The sequence below is a fragment of the Lygodium microphyllum genome, chromosome 23 (assembly GCF_053477565.2).
Source record: "Lygodium microphyllum isolate KBCC chromosome 23, Lygodium_microphyllum_v1.1.10, whole genome shotgun sequence".
Taxonomy (NCBI): Eukaryota; Viridiplantae; Streptophyta; class Polypodiopsida; order Schizaeales; family Lygodiaceae; genus Lygodium; species Lygodium microphyllum.
Genome location: NC_141157.1, coordinates 100,673,248 through 100,690,965, shown reverse-complemented (window position 1 = coordinate 100,690,965; position 17,718 = coordinate 100,673,248). Strand labels below are relative to the sequence as shown.

The 17,718-nt window shown below is 45.2% G+C and overlaps 1 protein-coding gene across 2 annotated transcripts in view; it reads left to right on the top strand.

Annotated features, from left to right (window-relative positions):
• The window catches only part of LOC148016528 (uncharacterized), an 86,651-nt gene that overhangs the window by 36,550 nt on the left and 32,383 nt on the right, over nucleotides 1-17,718 (top strand). The window contains exons 2-3 of one of the 2 annotated variants that reach the window (XM_087663640.1): nucleotides 9,827-9,872; nucleotides 9,963-10,123. In XM_087663640.1, coding sequence (XP_087519766.1) covers nucleotides 9,827-9,872; nucleotides 9,963-10,123 — 207 coding nt within the window. Of the gene's footprint in view, nucleotides 1-9,826; nucleotides 9,873-9,947; nucleotides 10,124-17,718 lie in introns of both variants that reach the window. The other variant, XM_087663639.1, reaches the window with a different exon arrangement.

Genomic DNA, 17,718 nt, shown 5'->3' with positions numbered 1-17,718 from the left:
CTCTGCTCTACCACGGAATACTATCCTAAGAGCTCTCCTCCAAATCTCTTGGGCTCTAGGAAAATCCCATAGGCAATGTCTCTGTGTCTCCTCTGGCACACCACATCGCACGCAAGCCACTAGGTCCCTGTCATATCCAAGCCAAGTGCCAACTGCTAAACTCCTGTGGGCTAGAAGCCATAGAAAGAGAGATATCTTCCTGGGCCTGAAGCTGTCATGTGGCCGCCTCCAAAAGTCATATAGAAACTCATTTGAGACTCCCTCTCTATGCCAATGAGGGGTGGCTGCAGGCTATGCTCTAATCTTGCTCATCTATATCCTCCGTCCCAATCTAGTAGTGTAGCAGAAGAAGGGGATGTCGGATGGCCTATCAAGGAAGGGATCCATCCATACCCACTCTCTTGGATCCCATTGAAGTCTCTGTAGAGGCCTCCTATGATATGCCCAATATCTCCATCCATTTATATGACAAGTGGTTGGGTCTGGGTCTATGTGTCATTTTCTTTGAAAGTGTGCCACTACTCTGATTCTCTGCCTGAAGCAGCCACTAAGTGCTGTAAGGTCAAGGTCCTCTCGCTGGAGGTGGCCATCCTCCTCAACTGTGAAAGTGAATGTCTTGTCTTTGCTAGATGCAATGACTGCTAGAAGGATATCCCCTCTAGAGAAAAGACCAATCCAAGTCTGAGAGGAAGCTGTTTCAGTTTGCCAATTTGGTGGAACCCCTTTCATCACGGCCTCAATCATAGCCCTGGCTCCCCTAAGACCATGTAATCTCTGCCTTTAGGTCCCGTGTGGTAACTCCTGAAATGCAAACCACTCCCGCATTGATGTAGCGACCTGTAAAGAGAATCTCCCCCATGATAAGTGTGTCCGCTGCCCAATGGTGCGGCTTGACTCTGATCTCAAATAATGATTAAAAAGAAGAGGCTATCTCCTCTTCTCTTCAAAGTAGTTGGGGGGGGGGGGGGGGGCCGGGGGAGCTGGTGGAGTCGTGGAGATACATATCTCAAAGCTCTAATAATGGCAGTTGCAAATCTGACCTCGAAGCTCCTCCCTAAATCTTTGGTGCTGATCTCCTAAAATATCCAGTGAATGCTGGGCTGCCATGGTCCTCTATGTATAGGTGCCAAGTCCTCTATCCTCCCTATCAGAAGTTTCTTCCAGGGCTCCTCACCTGGAAGTAAACCCCTAACAATGAGCTTGACCAATAAGGCTTTGCTCTAACTATCTTGGTCTATGATCCCCAATCCTCCTCTGGATCTAGGCTATATGATGACATCCCAAGCCACCTTTGCTCTGGCTAGACTCCCATCTCCTCCTGACCAAATGAAGTTCCTGATGAGACATTTCACCTGGCCAATACATGACCTAGAGAATGCCCAACAAGAAGTGATGTACCACATGGTCGCAAGAAGAACTTGGTTGGCAACCACTACTCTTCCTGCCAACAAGAGTCTCGTCGAGCTCCAATACAAAAGCTTCTATTTGATGCTCAAAAGGAGGGGTGCCAGTTGCTGCTCTGAGGTAATGTCAATCCCCACAAGGCATCCGAGATATCTCACAGTGGTTCCGTGGGGAATCCATATGAAATCCTCATGTGGTCGCCACTCTGGCTGTCTAGTGTTGCATATCCAAAATCCAAAGGATTTGTGCCAATTAACTAGTGCTCTTGATGCTTTGCAAAATGTCTCCATGGCTGTTACAAAGGCTCTAAAGTTGCCCTCCTTCCCATCCAAGTAAACTGCTGTATCGTTAGTAAACTCCACATGAAGAAGCTCCTCAAATTCAAGGATGGGTAGCCTGATGCCTCTGATACCCGTAGGTTTGTCTCTCAAGAAGGAGCTCATGGCCTCTGCTACAAATAGAAACAAGAACGGAGCAAGTGGGCATCCTTGTCTATTTGATCTATAGATGTTGAATCTATCTCCTCTTGCCCCTCCAGTCATGACCTGGCTATGTGTTGAAGAATAGAGAACCGCTACACCCTTGACCCACTGCTCTGGAAAGCCCATCCTCAGCATTGTGCCCTCCTGGAACTCCCAATCCACGCGATCATATGCCTTCTCAAAGTCAAGAAGGAGAAAAATAAGGTCTTGCTTCCTGGATCTAGCCAAAGTTGTGGTCTCCCAGAAGGTGAAGATGTTGTCTAAGATGCTGCGCTCTCAAACGAATCCTATCTGAGTGGGGTGTATAATATTTGACATCAATGGTGCCAGCCTGAGACTAATCACCTTTGCGAGGATATATAGGCAGTTCCAAGCAAGGTGATCGGTCTCCACTGTGTGATCTCCAATCTATCTCCACTTCCTTTCAGGATAAGATGAATCAGCCCCTCAGATAGCCTCTCTGACATTGTTCCTGATGCCATAATCTCTTGAAAGGCTGAGTGAAGGCCTTTTTTGATAAGATCCTAGTAGCTCACAAAGAAGGATTTATCTAGTCCATCTTCCCTTGGATACTTACTTGAGTGTAGTGGCCGAAGTGCCTCCTCCAACTCCTCCTTTGTAAAATGGGCCATCAGATTTCTGATCATCCTGTTTGTAACCACCCTCTGTGTGCTTTGCCAAACTGCTTCTCTATCTCTCTCATATCTAGGGGGTCTAGTAGTGGATTCTAGAAGGGATGTATAGTATTGTGTGGTCACTTGTCTCGCCTCTAGAGGGCCCTGTGCAATGGATCCATCAGCTCTCTTGAGTCTCGAAACACCCTGTTTAGAGTGTTTAGGCCTTGTGGTGTGGAAAAAATCCATGTTGACCTTGTCCCCAGACTGAGTCCAAAAAGACTCTCTTGCATGAAATATGTACTCTGATCTAGCTTCCTTCATGGAGTCAATCTGTGCCCTGGCAGTATGCATCCTCTCAACTATCCATCTGCATGTTGGCCGTCTCTCCTCCTCCCTCTGTAAGGCAACCAATGATGCCCTAGCAGCTCTTTCCTTCTCCAGAAGGCTCTGTCTCCTCCTTGTGGCCTCCTCTCTGAAGAAGGAACTAATCTCCAGTAGGCTCTCATCCAAGTCACTAGCTGCCCGTCCAGCTGAGAAGGGTCTATATCTCCAACACTGTGTGACTCTTTCTCTAAGATCATCCTCATAAAACAAGTGCTTTAGAATCCTGACACTAGAATGGGGTCCCCCTAGTGTCTCAAGAAGAAGTATGTGGGTCGGTGAGTGGTCCGAGAGGGTCGTGCTAGGTATGATGCCTGTGAGGCCACCTCTATCGCAGGCCCGAGCATCCACATAAAACCAATCAATCCTGTGGAAAGTCGTGGCTCCTATCGCCTTGCCTCTCCTGGAGAACTGAAGTGAGCATGTGGTCTTGCCAAACTCTGCTGTGAATCATGGGTTCTAATAGGAACTCCTCCCAAGCAGCCTACTCTCCTCCCCTAATGATTTCTGTGCATTTGCCTCACCGAATGCGTTGCCAATCTCAGAAAGGCATGGCGTAAAATACTCAACGAGGCCAGGAAAAGAGATGGTGATGGCAATGCCATCTCAAAGAAATGAAGTCTTGGCCCTCGATCCATTTGTCAAAGTATGTTGCTGAGGTCCTGACATCAAGTGGGCTGGTAGCAAGCGCTGCCTCCATCTGCTCAGGTGAGCTAAACTAGAGTCTGAAGCATCCCTTTCCGAGGGACACCACTTGTGTGATCTTGGCTGGGATGCCGGTAAGAGCAGACTGGATGGAGTCCTTAAGACTGTGGATAGCCGGACGATCTTCAACCATTTTGCAGGCCAAGGATGATGCTTCTAGGGCTATCACTCTCTCCCTGAGTGCTAGCTCTGTGTCTAGAGCAAATTGGATCGGTGGTTGGGAAGGCATCGGCCAAGTGTATGCGGGGGGCTCCACTGGAATCCCTTGGGGATGGTGGAGGAGCGGCTGCAATCTCGGGTGATACGCTAGATCCATGTGTCGGTGGTGCAGGTGCTTCTTGATCTGTTGGCGCAGGGTATAGCCGCTGGTCTGCTTGGGGTTGTGCGAGGGAAGGGGAGTTGGATGTTACTTGTGCAAGGAATCTTATGAAGGCTGCAAGGGTGTGGCTGAGGAAGTGTCCATGGCTGCGAAGTGAGGAGAGAGTGCGGCCAAAGCAAGTTTAGGTGTGGTAGGCAGGGCGATTGCTGTGAGCCAGAGAGATGACAGTGGTGGGATAGAGGAGGCGACTGTGATAGGAGGCGGAAGGTTAGGTGGCAGCATGAACAGGAAGTTGGCGGTAGTGGCACTCAGCCAGCAAGGCGAAAAGGGGGGACGACAGGGTTGTCGAGGTAGGGTTCTCGGACCTAGCGGAGGTGGTGGCATGTGTGGTTGCTGGCGAGGCAATGTTAGGGTGGCGGAGTAGAGGACAACCAAGGCGAGCCTACTGGTGGAGGAAGAGCTGGAGGCAGCGGTGACAAGCTGGCAACGACGCTGGCTATGCTAGCAGTGTTGGGTCTAGGCGGGGTGGCACAGGTTGGTGCTTGGATAGCATTTGCTTAATCGATGATGGGCTCCTAGCGATGGTCTCTGCAAAACGACGGCACACCCAACGAAGAACGGCGGCTGATCGTCGATCACACCAGATCCCGTCAACCAAATACTTAGTTTTACCATCCTGCATACTCAAAGAAATATTTCCAATATGAGTAATGATGTGAGTTGTATCATCCCCTATCTCCACATAGCTTGGAGACTTTGGACTGTGCATCTCTCTAGGGCACATATGTAAATTATGGGTTGTATGGTGTCTCATGGGGACACACATGGAAAGTGTGAGGGATCATTGATGGAATATCTCCTTCCTTATATATGCAACCAGTTTATGCAATGATAGATAAGAAAAGAATGATTAAGTGTGCAAAAAAAAAAGGAAAAGTGGGACAAAGGAGAAGTTCAAAATAGGAAACATATAAGAAGAGACGTGTAGCCATTGGCAACCTTATCTCACCATTCTAATCTTTCATTAAAAAAAAAAAAGTATCTATAAGGCTTTTTGAAACTATTAATGCTACCCTCACTAAACCAAGATGTCAAATAATATTTATGTGTTAAAGAATATCCGATCCTAAGTGCTCAAAAGAGATATTTGTACTTCACCCATATCGCATGAGGGCACTCCTACTTGAGCCGTATAGAGCTCAAAAGTGGTTATTTATTTGCATGTAAATCTCAACATGCATTCGAGATATATTGCACAAGAATTGGCTTGTGTTGGATTCTCTGGTTGAGATTGAGATCTCAAAAGGATTTTATAAATGCGTGGTGTGTGAGGTGTGCACATGTTGGATACAGATGTGGTTTGTCATACCTCTCGCAAATAGTTGTGATTGTTAAAAAAGGATGGGGTAGGTTCACCCAAGCAAGTGGTGCTCGAACAAACTTTGGTACATGCACATGAACATGCATATGGTGACTAGATGATTGATCATATGTTAGCTCTTCAATATAGCATTGAGGGGGAGTGTTAGGAGGCAGCAATTGTGGGTTATAATGCTACATTGGGTGAGTAAAGATGTGAAGACAACACCTCGCTTAAGAGGGAATGTTGACATTGTAAGCTTCGGTGTTTGTAGGTATGTATATGTGAAAGCACTTTTATGTGCTCAAGATTATATGGTGCATGAATATGGATGAGAGATGTGGAAGAAGAAGGAAGAAGATTTCATCCCTCTCTCTCTGTGTGTGTTCAATTCTCCATTGCTTTTGTGTATGTGCTCTTGGTTTCTATACCTCTCTCCCGTCTTGTCTGTTTTCAATATGGAGCCCTTTGAGGGACAGCCGCAACCGGGCATTGGTTGAAGATGTATATGGAAGTGTTAACAACTTTAACCCAAAGGTGTTCGGGAAGCTCTATTGTGAATATCATAGATTGTGCCATATTCTTGAGGGTCCAATTCCTATGCTCTACGACTCAATTTTGAGAGGGGAAGTTGGTAGAGGTAAGTTGATGAGAGATGCCATGTTTCTATAGAAACTCGAAAAATGCATGGGAGATAAACTCGCCACCACTATCACTCCTCATGCATTCTATACGATGACCAGTGTGGTTATGAACTAGTAGTACCCAGGCAAAGAAATAGGTAAAAGTGTCTATCTTGTGCTTGAGAAAGTACACACGTGGGACTTATACTCGAGAAAGTACAGCCACTATACCTAGAATGCTTATCCACTATAAAAAAGAACTACAATGTGTTGTCCAAGGTGCTAGTGGATGTTGGTCCATAAAGATCTATATGAATCAATCTAAGAGGCATCTCAACTCTATGTGTGGATTGTTGAGGGAATGGGGTCGATGTTGTTTCTCGAGTTGATATGCTTTACAAATATCTTGAGATAGCTTAAGGTATGGAAGGCCCTTGCGGCAACTAGTAAAGAGAGTTGTATCCAAGATGTCCTAAGAAAAAATGCCAAAGAGGCTCAGTGTTTGTAGGCTCCTGTGAATTGGCTAAAGCCTAGAAGCGATGGAACTTAGAGCCCTCGGCTGTCGGCTCGAAAAGAAACTGTCATATGGTATAAGCCATTAGGGTGTGCCTCACCGCGAACAATGACTAAACCAGTCTGAGAGTCAAGGACCTCAATTGTGGTCCCTGTGAAGAAGATTGCTCAGCCTAACTAGCAAAGTTGCTAAATAGATAACAAGTTTACCCCAAGCCGGGGGACATAGTATATATCATTTAGTGTAGCGAGATTCGGGCCCTAGTTAGTGGCAAAATTAACGCAACTGTGAGCTTCGATCTTGATCAAGGAGGAGTTCTTGACATAGACTATCTTGGTTGTAGGGGCTTGGGAGATGAAAATATCCGAGATGGGGATCATATGACAAGTAGCTCCACTGTCCATAATCCAAGGAGTAGCTGAGGTACTCGACTGTGATGAGTGGGGCTCTACACTCACCTCATTGGGAGGCAATTGGCAGACGTGGATGACACTCGCATTGTTAAATGTCTCTACAGAGACAATATGGATTTTTGCAGACCAATCTGACATGCCCTTTGGCGTGGAGAATGATATAGACTGTGATTCCTAATCAATGGCAATGTGGGTTTGGCCTTGCCACTGCCCCTACTGAGGGTTTCCACCACACGGGCCCCCTTGCTCGGGGTTGTTTGACTAGGGGACGGGGCCTTGATTCTTGGATTTTGGTGTTGTGCCTCTTGCCTTTGATCAACACTCTTCATCAAAGTGACAAGCCTTTTGACAATGCTGACAATACCTATTCTTTTTAGGTATATTTTGCCGCTTGGGTTTAAGAGAAGATTGGGTGTTTCCTTGTGTCTTAGTGGCTTGATTTTGAATTTGATTTTGCTTTTAATTTTGATTTGAGTTTTGGTTTTGTTTGCCCTTCTCTTGCTACCCCTTTTGAGAAGAAGCAAGAGAGCCCCCTCTTTAGAGGTCAATACTATGAAACTGATTGAACAACTGAACTCAAATTCATAGAATGTGGGCATGATGGGCTGTGAGATCACTTGTTGCACAAAATGGAAGTATTTCCGTGGGCAGCTTGTTAAGGAACAATGTGACTTGATCGTTCAAGGTCTCAAGGGCCCCCGTGGTAGAGAATTTGGGGAGAAAGTGTTAATACTCAGCCAACTTGACTTTCAAGTCATCCCGGTTAGTGATTTAAATATTTTGAAGCTCATGGTTTAGATTTATGTAGCGGGTCCTATCTCGATCTACATAGTGGCCCATCAAGTATGCCCAACTCTCGAACACTAAATCAAAATGTTGAGGTTGAGAATGAAACTCAGACAAGAAACCCTACATTATCTTGTCAACAGTGGAGGCATTCCTACCCTTCCATGAGCGGACGACCTTGTATGGAACAAGTGTGGGATTAGGTTGGGATTCCAATCCTTGCACAGTATCCCATAAGTTTTGGGAGTCATGGACATTTCTCATTAGGTTGAACCAAGTTGTGAAATTTGACCCGTTAAAAGAAGTCTTGTTAGTAAAGGCATGTTTGGATGGAAGAACCTTGAGGTGTCTAATAGGTGGGATAAGATGGATGAGGTGGATAGAAAGGAGGTGGTAGAGGGGGATGAGTAGGAGGAAGACAAGAAGGTGGATAGGCAGAAATAGGTTGAAAGTGTCCAATGGGTGCTGATTGATGTGGAGGCACTTGAACACAAATGTTTCCATAGGGTACCAGTGTAGATAGAGGCACGGGGACACATGAGTCTTGTTGAAACGTTGACTGGGGCACAACAAAATGACTAGAAGTCCCACTAGGTAATGCCATGGAGGCAAATTGTGGAGCCAATTGATCTACACTCGGTAATGGTTGGGTGGTATTCTCGGGCCGTGAAAATCTTGAGAGTGTAGGGAAGGAAGGATGAGCCTCAATCATGGGGACCCGACCTAGTGGAGGAAAAGATGAGGTCCTAAACTTTGTGCTAGGGTGAAGGACCCCATAGTGTAATGTGTGATGACATATGAGGTGCAGTTAATGGAGATGGAAAGGAAGGCGCAGCGGAAGTGGAGGGTGGGATGAGTAGGAGATTAAATGGATTGGTTGATGTAGCTGTAAATGATTTTGGTTCCTTTTTGTCCAGTAAATGCATTGAATGAAGATGATAATGGTACACATACTTCAAAATGACCTTGAGAAGGAAAAGAAGGGAGAGAACTTACAAGTGTTTGAGTTAATCTTTTGTACTCATCACCTTTCTTTGTGTTCCAAAACAAAAATCTATCCTCTTTAGGGCTTATGAATCAATACGGCTTGTTCTAAACAGTGAAGAACAGGGTACACATGCTGTTTATAGCAGAGGTTTACTGTTGTAATAAATTTCAGCATACTTCTCTTGCTTATAGGACTCAAAACAGGAATCATCTTGTATACACTGGATAGATGCTTGGACACCCTGATGGATCTGGGAACGTAGCAAAGCATCCTCCAAGATGTTTGACAGCAGCGAATGCATCAAGGGTGCTGCTGGATTAGTGTAGGACAAGCAGAGGAGAGAGAAAACTGCAAATACAGCAGGCTGGTGCTGATGTGGCAGGCTGACGGTAGCATAAACACAGATTTGATGACATGGCAGTACATACAGCAGCAGCAGATAAAAAAAAAGGTTGGCAGTTGTAGGTGATGCAGCAAACACAGTAGTGGAAGGTGTGGATTGCATGGTGGAGGCTGGAAACAGATGTTGAATGGATGGAGAACTAGAGGCAGCAGTTGAACTAGAGGCAGCAGTGCTGCAGAACTCAATTGGGAGGGTGGCACATGTGGCTTGAGCAGCTGAAGAGCAGCAATTGGGGTGGTGTTACTGGCTGGAATGATGGCGGAGTTGCTGGTTGCTGCAGCACCTAACATAGGCAGTGGTTGTGAGCCTCTTGGCATGATGAAGCAATAGTAGTTATGAAGATGGTGCCTAACATATTACCACCATAGGAGGTGTGAGCCAGCACAGGGGCAAGGGCTCACGATGGCAGCTGGCTGAGTATTAAACTCAATGGCAATGGTTGCAAGGGCAGGTGTTGACAAACCTAGGTTGTGGCTTTGATATCACTGTTGGCCCAAGTGTGGAGTTAATGAGAGAGAGAGTTGGTATGGGATGTCCATACCAAGGGACAAAAGGCATTAATGGGTAGCCAATGAGATGGCCAACTTGCGTGTGCTACTTCCACATTGCCATAGGGTGGTCAATTGTTGTCCTAGGTGGTTTACTACATAAAGGTATCAATATTGTTTTTTTACATGCTTGCTTTAGTATTTTGGAACCCACACATCTGGTTTGGTCTAGGCTGTATTTTTTATAAAGTTTCCTATTCATTATTATGCTTGTAGCTTTTCATGAACTTAAGATTATGTATTGCGTTTCTTAAATTATTCTCAAATCAGGGTCCTATTGCAGGTAGACGTTTCTTTGATTGGATGCAAAATTGTCACTCCTCCATCAGGTAGTTTCTAATTGCTGTTGAATGACACTTGCTATGCTTATTACATGAAGTTTGTTCTGATTTTTTGTCTGACAGGCTTTTTTCAATCAGAGGAGCTGAGGTTAAAGCAGCAGTTTGAGGTAGTTGGATTTCCAGATGGTTCATTCAAGGTTGATCTTGTTGACAGAGATCTGGAAAACAGTGATTCAGTTGCTAAGTTTCCTGCAGAGCTTGTGTGGATATCAAAAACGGAGCCCACATTCCTGCTGAAGGTATGGCTTCTCTTCAACAGTAATAGTATCTTGTGAAGTTTTTTTTTTTTTTTTTTTTTTTCCTTTTGGGGGGGGGGGGGGGGCGGTGAAAAGCGTTGCTAATTATATTACATAGAAGAATCTTACAAATAAGTACATGTGCTCAACAGACTAGCTGGAGCTAGCTCAAAATCACAAAACAATCAAGTGTACAAGCCTCTCAAGGTGGTCTAGGGGGGAATGGGGGAAAGAAGCCATGGAGGGGGAATGTATTGCCACTTTGGACTGTTCACTTGCATCTTGAAGAACAGGCCATGGCCACCCCAAGTGAGTATGAATTGCTGATGGAGTTCCTGGTGGACTAGAGACTTGCCTTGCAACTGGTTCTAAGTGTCGTAGTGTGAGTGGATGATGAACACCTAGAGCTCTGCCAATGTCGTGTATATTGAGAGATTCACCACCAAAAATCAACTAGCAGTGAGCCGTCCAGATGTGCCACCTTGTGAGGCTCCTGGTGATCTCCTAGAACTCTGATCATGACACCGTGGGGCTCTAGTACTTGGCGGCTAGGCAATGCATCGAGGCCAACCACAACATAGGAATCAACCTTGATGATGAAGTTCATATCATTTATCTTTGGCTAGTATAACAGATGGCAGCCTTAGCTAATTGATTGCTAGCAGAAGGCTCTCCCAGATATACAGCCTGGGCTAGGTGCTACTCCACAAAGAAAATGGCAAACTCCTCTCCACACCAGTTGGGCTGCCTTGCAAGACCAAAGACAATGCTTTGGCGTCTCCAAGCACTATTGTGGGTAGCACTTGCAAACTCCATCTTACTGCATTAAGGCTTGACTGGCAAGCCTCCATCCACAAGAAGCCAAATGAAGTGGGATACTCTCCTCAGCCACCAACTCTACCATAGGTGCCGCTAGAAGGTTCGGCGAAAAGCATCACTGATGCCGTGCCCCACCCAGTGTGTGCTGCACTAGGATGCTCAATCCATCTCCTCCTACATTAGAACATGTTGGCCTATTCGGGCTGTGTAAGCCAAGAAACATTGTGACTCCTTGGGCATTGTTGTGGCCGGCTATATGCTGAAAATAATGATTTCTGAAACAAAGTATTATCCAAACAAAGCAACAACCAGCAATGTGCTGATTTCAGAGATTAATTGTTGAGGATGCTTCAATTATGTGTGCAACAATAGTAAATGCTATGATTGGGGTAGTTGATTGTCTTTCTTGAAACATCTCTCATGCCCTCTTGCTGTTGCACCCCAAAAACAGGTGGTATTTCTCTGCCTCCAGTTTGGCCAAATAAGCTCATTTCTTTCTTCTCACTAGGCATTGAAAGATCAATTGAGCTTGCCTTGTGTAATATCTCATGAAGCATCTCACACTGCAACTTTGTTCGTATTCCATGACATTGATAATGATACCAACTGTATTATGGAGTAGTGATATGTAGCAGGGTGGCAAAAGCCATAGTATGAGCGAAGCCATGTGTTGCTGATGCATGCAAAAGTTCTCCCAACCTTGCCATGATCTCATCCAAAGAGCAATATGGGTCCATAGTAAACAATCCATCATATATTGCAGTTCTATATACATGAGTTGTCTCTTGCAGAAATTGGTATCCAGAGTATCTAGAAATTGGAGTGGCAAGTGAGCTCTTGGTGCAACCACCTATCATTGTAAAACTCAAATGTGCATGATTCGTTGCTAAACCAATAGGCCTGCATGAGAGTGTAATGTCAACGATATCTAACAACAAAGAGAGTGATCCCATTAAATAGTCTATTGTACTTGATCCTCCCTTTGGGTTCCAACATGTGAGCCCTCTAGAACTTCACCACTGTGACATCTCATTAAAGATAATCAACTTGTATTCAGTCCCCAATGCAATGAAATGTCTCAAATACTTTGAGAGAGAGAGAGAGAGAGAGAGAGAGAGAGAGAGAGAGAGAGAGAGAGAGATATTAACGTCTACATAAGGCCAATGTGGCCTATGAGACAAAATCCAGAGTACATCCATGTCTAATGCCATCTCATCAGTAAGGTAAAGATAACATTACAAATAAGTGGGTGGCCTATGAAACAATATTGAAAATAACTATATGATGGGACTATACTAGGGTTGAACCATGTGTAGTGTTGTTCCATCGATAGAAAAGAAACGGAAAGGAAAGGACAACCAAATCTGATAGAACCATGTAGAAAAGTGTGGTGGAGGCTATGGGCTGTAGCTGTGATCTCAAGATCTGCACATGATCTCAGCTATGATGCAGTCCCTAGCTGCTTCATTGATATGCGTGGTGGTGAGTCTTCGGTGTCTCGTGATAATGGCTCTAATCCGTGGCTCCTCGGACATGGTCCTTAGACGGGGTCATTGTGCTCGACGAAGGTAAATGGCTCTATCCAATGTGATTCCACGGTGTGGCATGTAAGGTGTCTGGCGGGGTGGCTCTGTCTTTCCTAGGCTGGTAGTGTCAGTAGGGTCAGCTCTGTAGAAGAAGTCTGTCACTGCTCTCTGTGTGTGTCCCTCTGGGTGAGCTGACCTGCTGTCTCGCAGTAGTGCAGTTCCGGCACCTCTCGATCTCCAAGAGGAAAAGACCTAGGCATCTCTCGTCCTCGCACTCCATGACGCGACGAGGGGGTTCAAATCCATCACGGAAGAGGCAGTGGTACCGTCCTTGTATGTCATAGTATACTGTGCATTTGCATATGTAGTGCTTGTCCATCTCAAGCTCTCGACCACAAAGCTGGCAAGTCCTATCCTTTGATAGGGTATTTGTCCATTTGCATGTCTCTGTCTGAAGCCTATGTGAGGAGGTGCGAATCTGTCCAATAGCAACCTGTATACTATGGGAGAGATGGGTGTCCATATATGCTGGTCAAATAGTGAAACCATCATCAGAGAGACACAAGAGAACTCCATCCTCGATCCTAGAGGGAGTGGTGGATGGATCCATGTCCTTGTTGTTTCAATCCTCAAGATATCAACTCTGATCACTTGGTTCAACTCTGATTGATTGAGAGAAAGTGTAGGGCAGTCAAGGCTATAATCCAGAGGTGGAAGACAGTCAATATCCAAACCATGTAGGCTCATCCAAATAGCCATCTACGAAAACCAATAGTTCTTCTCACCTCCCGCTGCTAGTTGTCTAGATGAGGTTAGTGCCAATCTAGAGTATCTATGGCGTGGAAGTTCCCATAGTCTATGCCAAAAGGTCATTGCCTTGAAGAGTGCCTTCATAGCTATAGGTGTTGCCCCTAGCTCTGCTCTGACAATGGGATGTGGGGTGGAGGGCTTACTTCTAATCATGCATGCTATCATCATGATCAATGGCCTTCCCATGCTATCCCAACCATCATAGTAATCTCTCTCTACTCCAATCTGATCAGTGAGTGGGCTAAGATGCCTGTGGTACAAGCTGCAACCCATACCTCTGCTCCATATAGTAATGTAGGTGTGACTAGGGCGTCAAACAACCAGAGTTTGGTGCGGGGCTCCTGGAATTGTATGTGAGCACATTGACTCTCGAGTGCCCCTAGTGCTGAATATCCATGTGCTAGACGTGTCTTTGATGCCTCTCTCAACGAAAAACGTGGGCCGAAGAAGGTGACTCCCAAATAGACATATTCCCTCACATGCTCGAGTATGTCTCCCCCAAATGTGAACTAGTACATAGATCTAGTCACCCATGCTGCTAAAGTATTGAAAACCATGGTTTTGGTCTTCCCAAGGTTCATTGTGAGGTCTTTATTTCTACAGAAGATGTGCAAAGCATCTAGATGGCACTGCAATCTCTCTGGTGAATCTGAAATGAGAACAATATCATCTGCATACAATAATATTGGTATCAACACCCTTGCCAGGCTGGCTCCAGCTCCTCCTCGGTCTATGTAATCAGACACTTCATCTATGTATAGACCAAACAATGTGGGTGAAAGTGGACATCCTTGTTTCACTCCTATGGTACTGTCAATCCTCTCTGATAGTCCCCCCAGGTGCCCGTACACGACCTATCACTGCCTCATATAATGCATAGACACCCCATCGTATAGCATCTCTAGTACTCCAATGTCCTGCAATCTCTGCATGATGCGTGTACGAGGCACTGTATCAAAAGCTTTGCGAAAGTCTACAAAGCAACAATAGATCCTCTTGTCTTGGGCTCTTGACCCTCCTCAATAATGGTTCTAAGTGTGAGAATATGGTCGAGCGTGGTATATCCTCATCTAAAACCTGCTTGTCCTTGTGCTCTCTTGCCTTGCATTTCAGCCCACTCACCGAGTTCATGCTCCAATATAGATCCATATATCTTGGCCAAAGTATGAACGATCATGATAGTCGTGTAGTTGCTAGGAATCAAGGGATCACCACTTTTAAATAGTGGAATGATAGTGTTGTCTGATCAACTCATAGGGAAACCTTCACATATTGCTCTATTGAACATATGTGCTAATATGGGTGCTAATGTGCTAATATGGGTGCTAATATGTCACAAGCATGTGAGAAATGTTCTGCTACTAGTCCATCCTCATCCTGTGCCCTCCTAGTTTGTAATATAAATTCCATCCCTAACCATTTTCCATGTGAAGAAAGACCACTGTGTGCACTGCATTTGGGCATGTGAGGCAGCGCAGCTTGTGTGGAAAGGAGCATGCCGCATCCTTCGTTGTATAGCACCTAGCCTTGGATGTATCTCATGGGGAGCTTTCTGCTGGTAGGCGGTTAGCCAGGGCCATCACCTTCTGTATGAGGCCGGGATGCAAGACACGATATTCATTATCGAGGTAGGGTCATGGGCAGTGGTCGATTTAGAGGCTCTACCCATCCGCCAGGTTCTGGAGCCCACAACAGACCACTCTGAGGTATGGGAGATCATAGGGAGCCTTATTGGTTGGCATATTTGGAAGGTGCGATGTCAGGAGGCTTTCGGCGGAGAGAGATTTTCGAAACAGGCGACCTTAGCAGAGCTCTAGACCTCCATCATCCACTCCCTCCGCGGCCGATGGGATCAGGTGCAGGGCGAGTCCAAGGCTTGTAAGGAGCTCCGATGTCATTTCATGCGCACCTGGGGCGGCCAGGACCTATTTTTGGTGATGTAGGAGGTAGGCAGCCCTAGATGGCGATACACCCGCCCTCCATGGCTTCTTGCCCCCATCCCCTTCAGACCGCCTTGAGAGGCTTGTATACATGATGTACTTGTGACTTTCATCAGCTCCAACTAGTTTGATGAGCATGAGCACTTCGTTGTAAAATCAATTTTTTCTGAGTAATATAATCAGCCACATTTTACTTGCAAAAAAAAAAAGGACCACTGTGTTGGTCTACAAGCTTGTGGGGGCTGCATAGGTGACTGTCTTGGTAGGTCATACAACTGTCTCTCATAGTCAAGCCAAGCATCTAGTGATGTAATTTGTATGGGGGGTTGTCTTTCATGAAACATCTTCCATGCGCTCTTGCTATCCCGTCCCAAAAATAGCTGATATATCTCTGCTTTTGCTTTCGCTAAGTAGTCTCGTTTCTTCTTCCGCACAAGGCGTTTGAAGAAGGCCTTTGCTTGGTGATGTGTGTGAGTGCCTAGCTCCACTTCTCTTTGTAAGCGAGCTCGGGCGACTCTACACTCATCATCATACCAACTATTTTGGGGAGCAATAGATCGTGTGGGTCTACATCGGGGCAAGGTGTGTGGGAATGCATACATGACTGATCCATGTATGGCCTCCGTTAAATCCCTTGTACATTCTTCCAACGATCTACTCAAGTCCAATGCATGTAAACTGCTCTGCAGAGAAACACTGTAGATGTGTGAGGTGTCTTCTGTAAAGTAGTATTTGGGATGTTTAGGGAGGTATGGTGTTTCATGCTTCATATGTACACAAGAGAGCATGAATGTTAAAATAGCATGATCTGTTGCTATGCCAATTGGTCTCTTAGATATCTTAAAGTTTTGGATGTATGGTATCAATGTTGGTGAGCATATCAAGTAGTCCATAGTACTTGCCCCTCCTTTGTGATTCCAACATGTCAAATTGTCAGATCTTGGCCATTGTGGTAGACCATTAAAGATGGCTCGTGTATGTGTACTTCCCAAAGTCAATAGGTGTGTCCCATAGGTACTCGCTTTTTTATCTTGGGCTCTCTTGCATAGGCCTATTTCATTTATGTCGATCTCTTTGAACATGGCATTATCATGCATATAAAAGTCACTCTGTTTATCTCCAGTGCGTGCATTGAAATCTCCTACTAATAATATGTCCCCAATGCTAGCATATCTCATGATATCCTCATAAAGTACATCAAAGGGGGATCCATCTCGTGTGGCATAGGTAGAATTTGCAAGAGGAAAATAGCATATTGCGATGAATATATCCCGTGGTCTTCCTGCATATATCCTAATCCATAAATATCATGCATCATCATCTCTTTTCATTACTTGCACTATCCCTTTGATGTCTTCCCGGTATAGTATGGCCACACCTCCAGAACCCCTAGTGCTTCCTGGTTTTCTAGCTGCTGGACGAAATGCACTTTCCCACTTGTATCCCCGCACGTTTGGTAGTCGGCTACCTTTACATTGGTGTGTTTCTGTGTACATTGCTATATCTATGTTTCAGAAGCTATCTTCAAAGTAACCAGCATCCAAGGGTAGGGCTCCATTACAATTCCATATTGACATCTGAAGTGTCTCATAGGCCTCATACCGTCACTAAGTCCCTCTGTCAGTGATGATCCTTTTGTCAGTGATGATGACTCGTCCATCCCTATAAACAGCCCACTTTCCCTCTTTGCGAGCCTTCAATACCTTGGGTATGTGTTCTTTGCGATGCGTATTTGTGCTGGGGTAAGGTCCTCATCCAAATAAATCTTCACCCTTGAGGGCTCTCCTCTTGGAGAGGAAGGCCTTTTTTTTATCTATGTTCCCAAAGCGAAGAATTAGAGCCTTGGAGTCCTCTTTCCCCACTCTCCAAGCACTGATGATAGGTACGTTTGAAGCCCCAATTTTGTTAGCAAGTGTCTTAGCATCTTCCTGTGGACTGCTATTCTCCTCCCATCCTACTACCCGTACATGTAAAACCCTAGCCCGTCTCTTAGCCTCTTTTTCCAAGGTAGCATTCATTACTTTAGTCTTGTTCACTGATGTTCCCTTATTCTTTTTTACTACGTCAATCCATGGGCTGGCTTCTTCTATCTGCTTCTGTGTTGTCTTTGCCACTTCTGCCCATGAGTGAACCTCCCTTTCACATGCCTTCAAAGCCTCTTTCTCTTTTTGTAGTTCTTCTTGCACGCTCATTTCTTTTTTCTTAAATGTATTTAATTCTTCCCCCAGTTCTAAGATTTCAGATTTATAGGCATCTACCACTTTCAGCATTTTAGTTTTCAACGTGTGCATTTCTGATAGCATTTGTGCCTGTAAGTCATTCTTAATCTTTATTTGTATGTCTTGCATTTCTGCTCTCTTATTTGCTATCAGTTTGGCTTTGACCTGCTCTCGTATTTCTTTCTCCAATTCTTGTCTCATAATTCGTAGTTCAAAGCGAATCATGAGATGAATTTCTTTGTATTTCTTTTCATTCATGGTTCGTGAAGTCTTTCCATGCATGT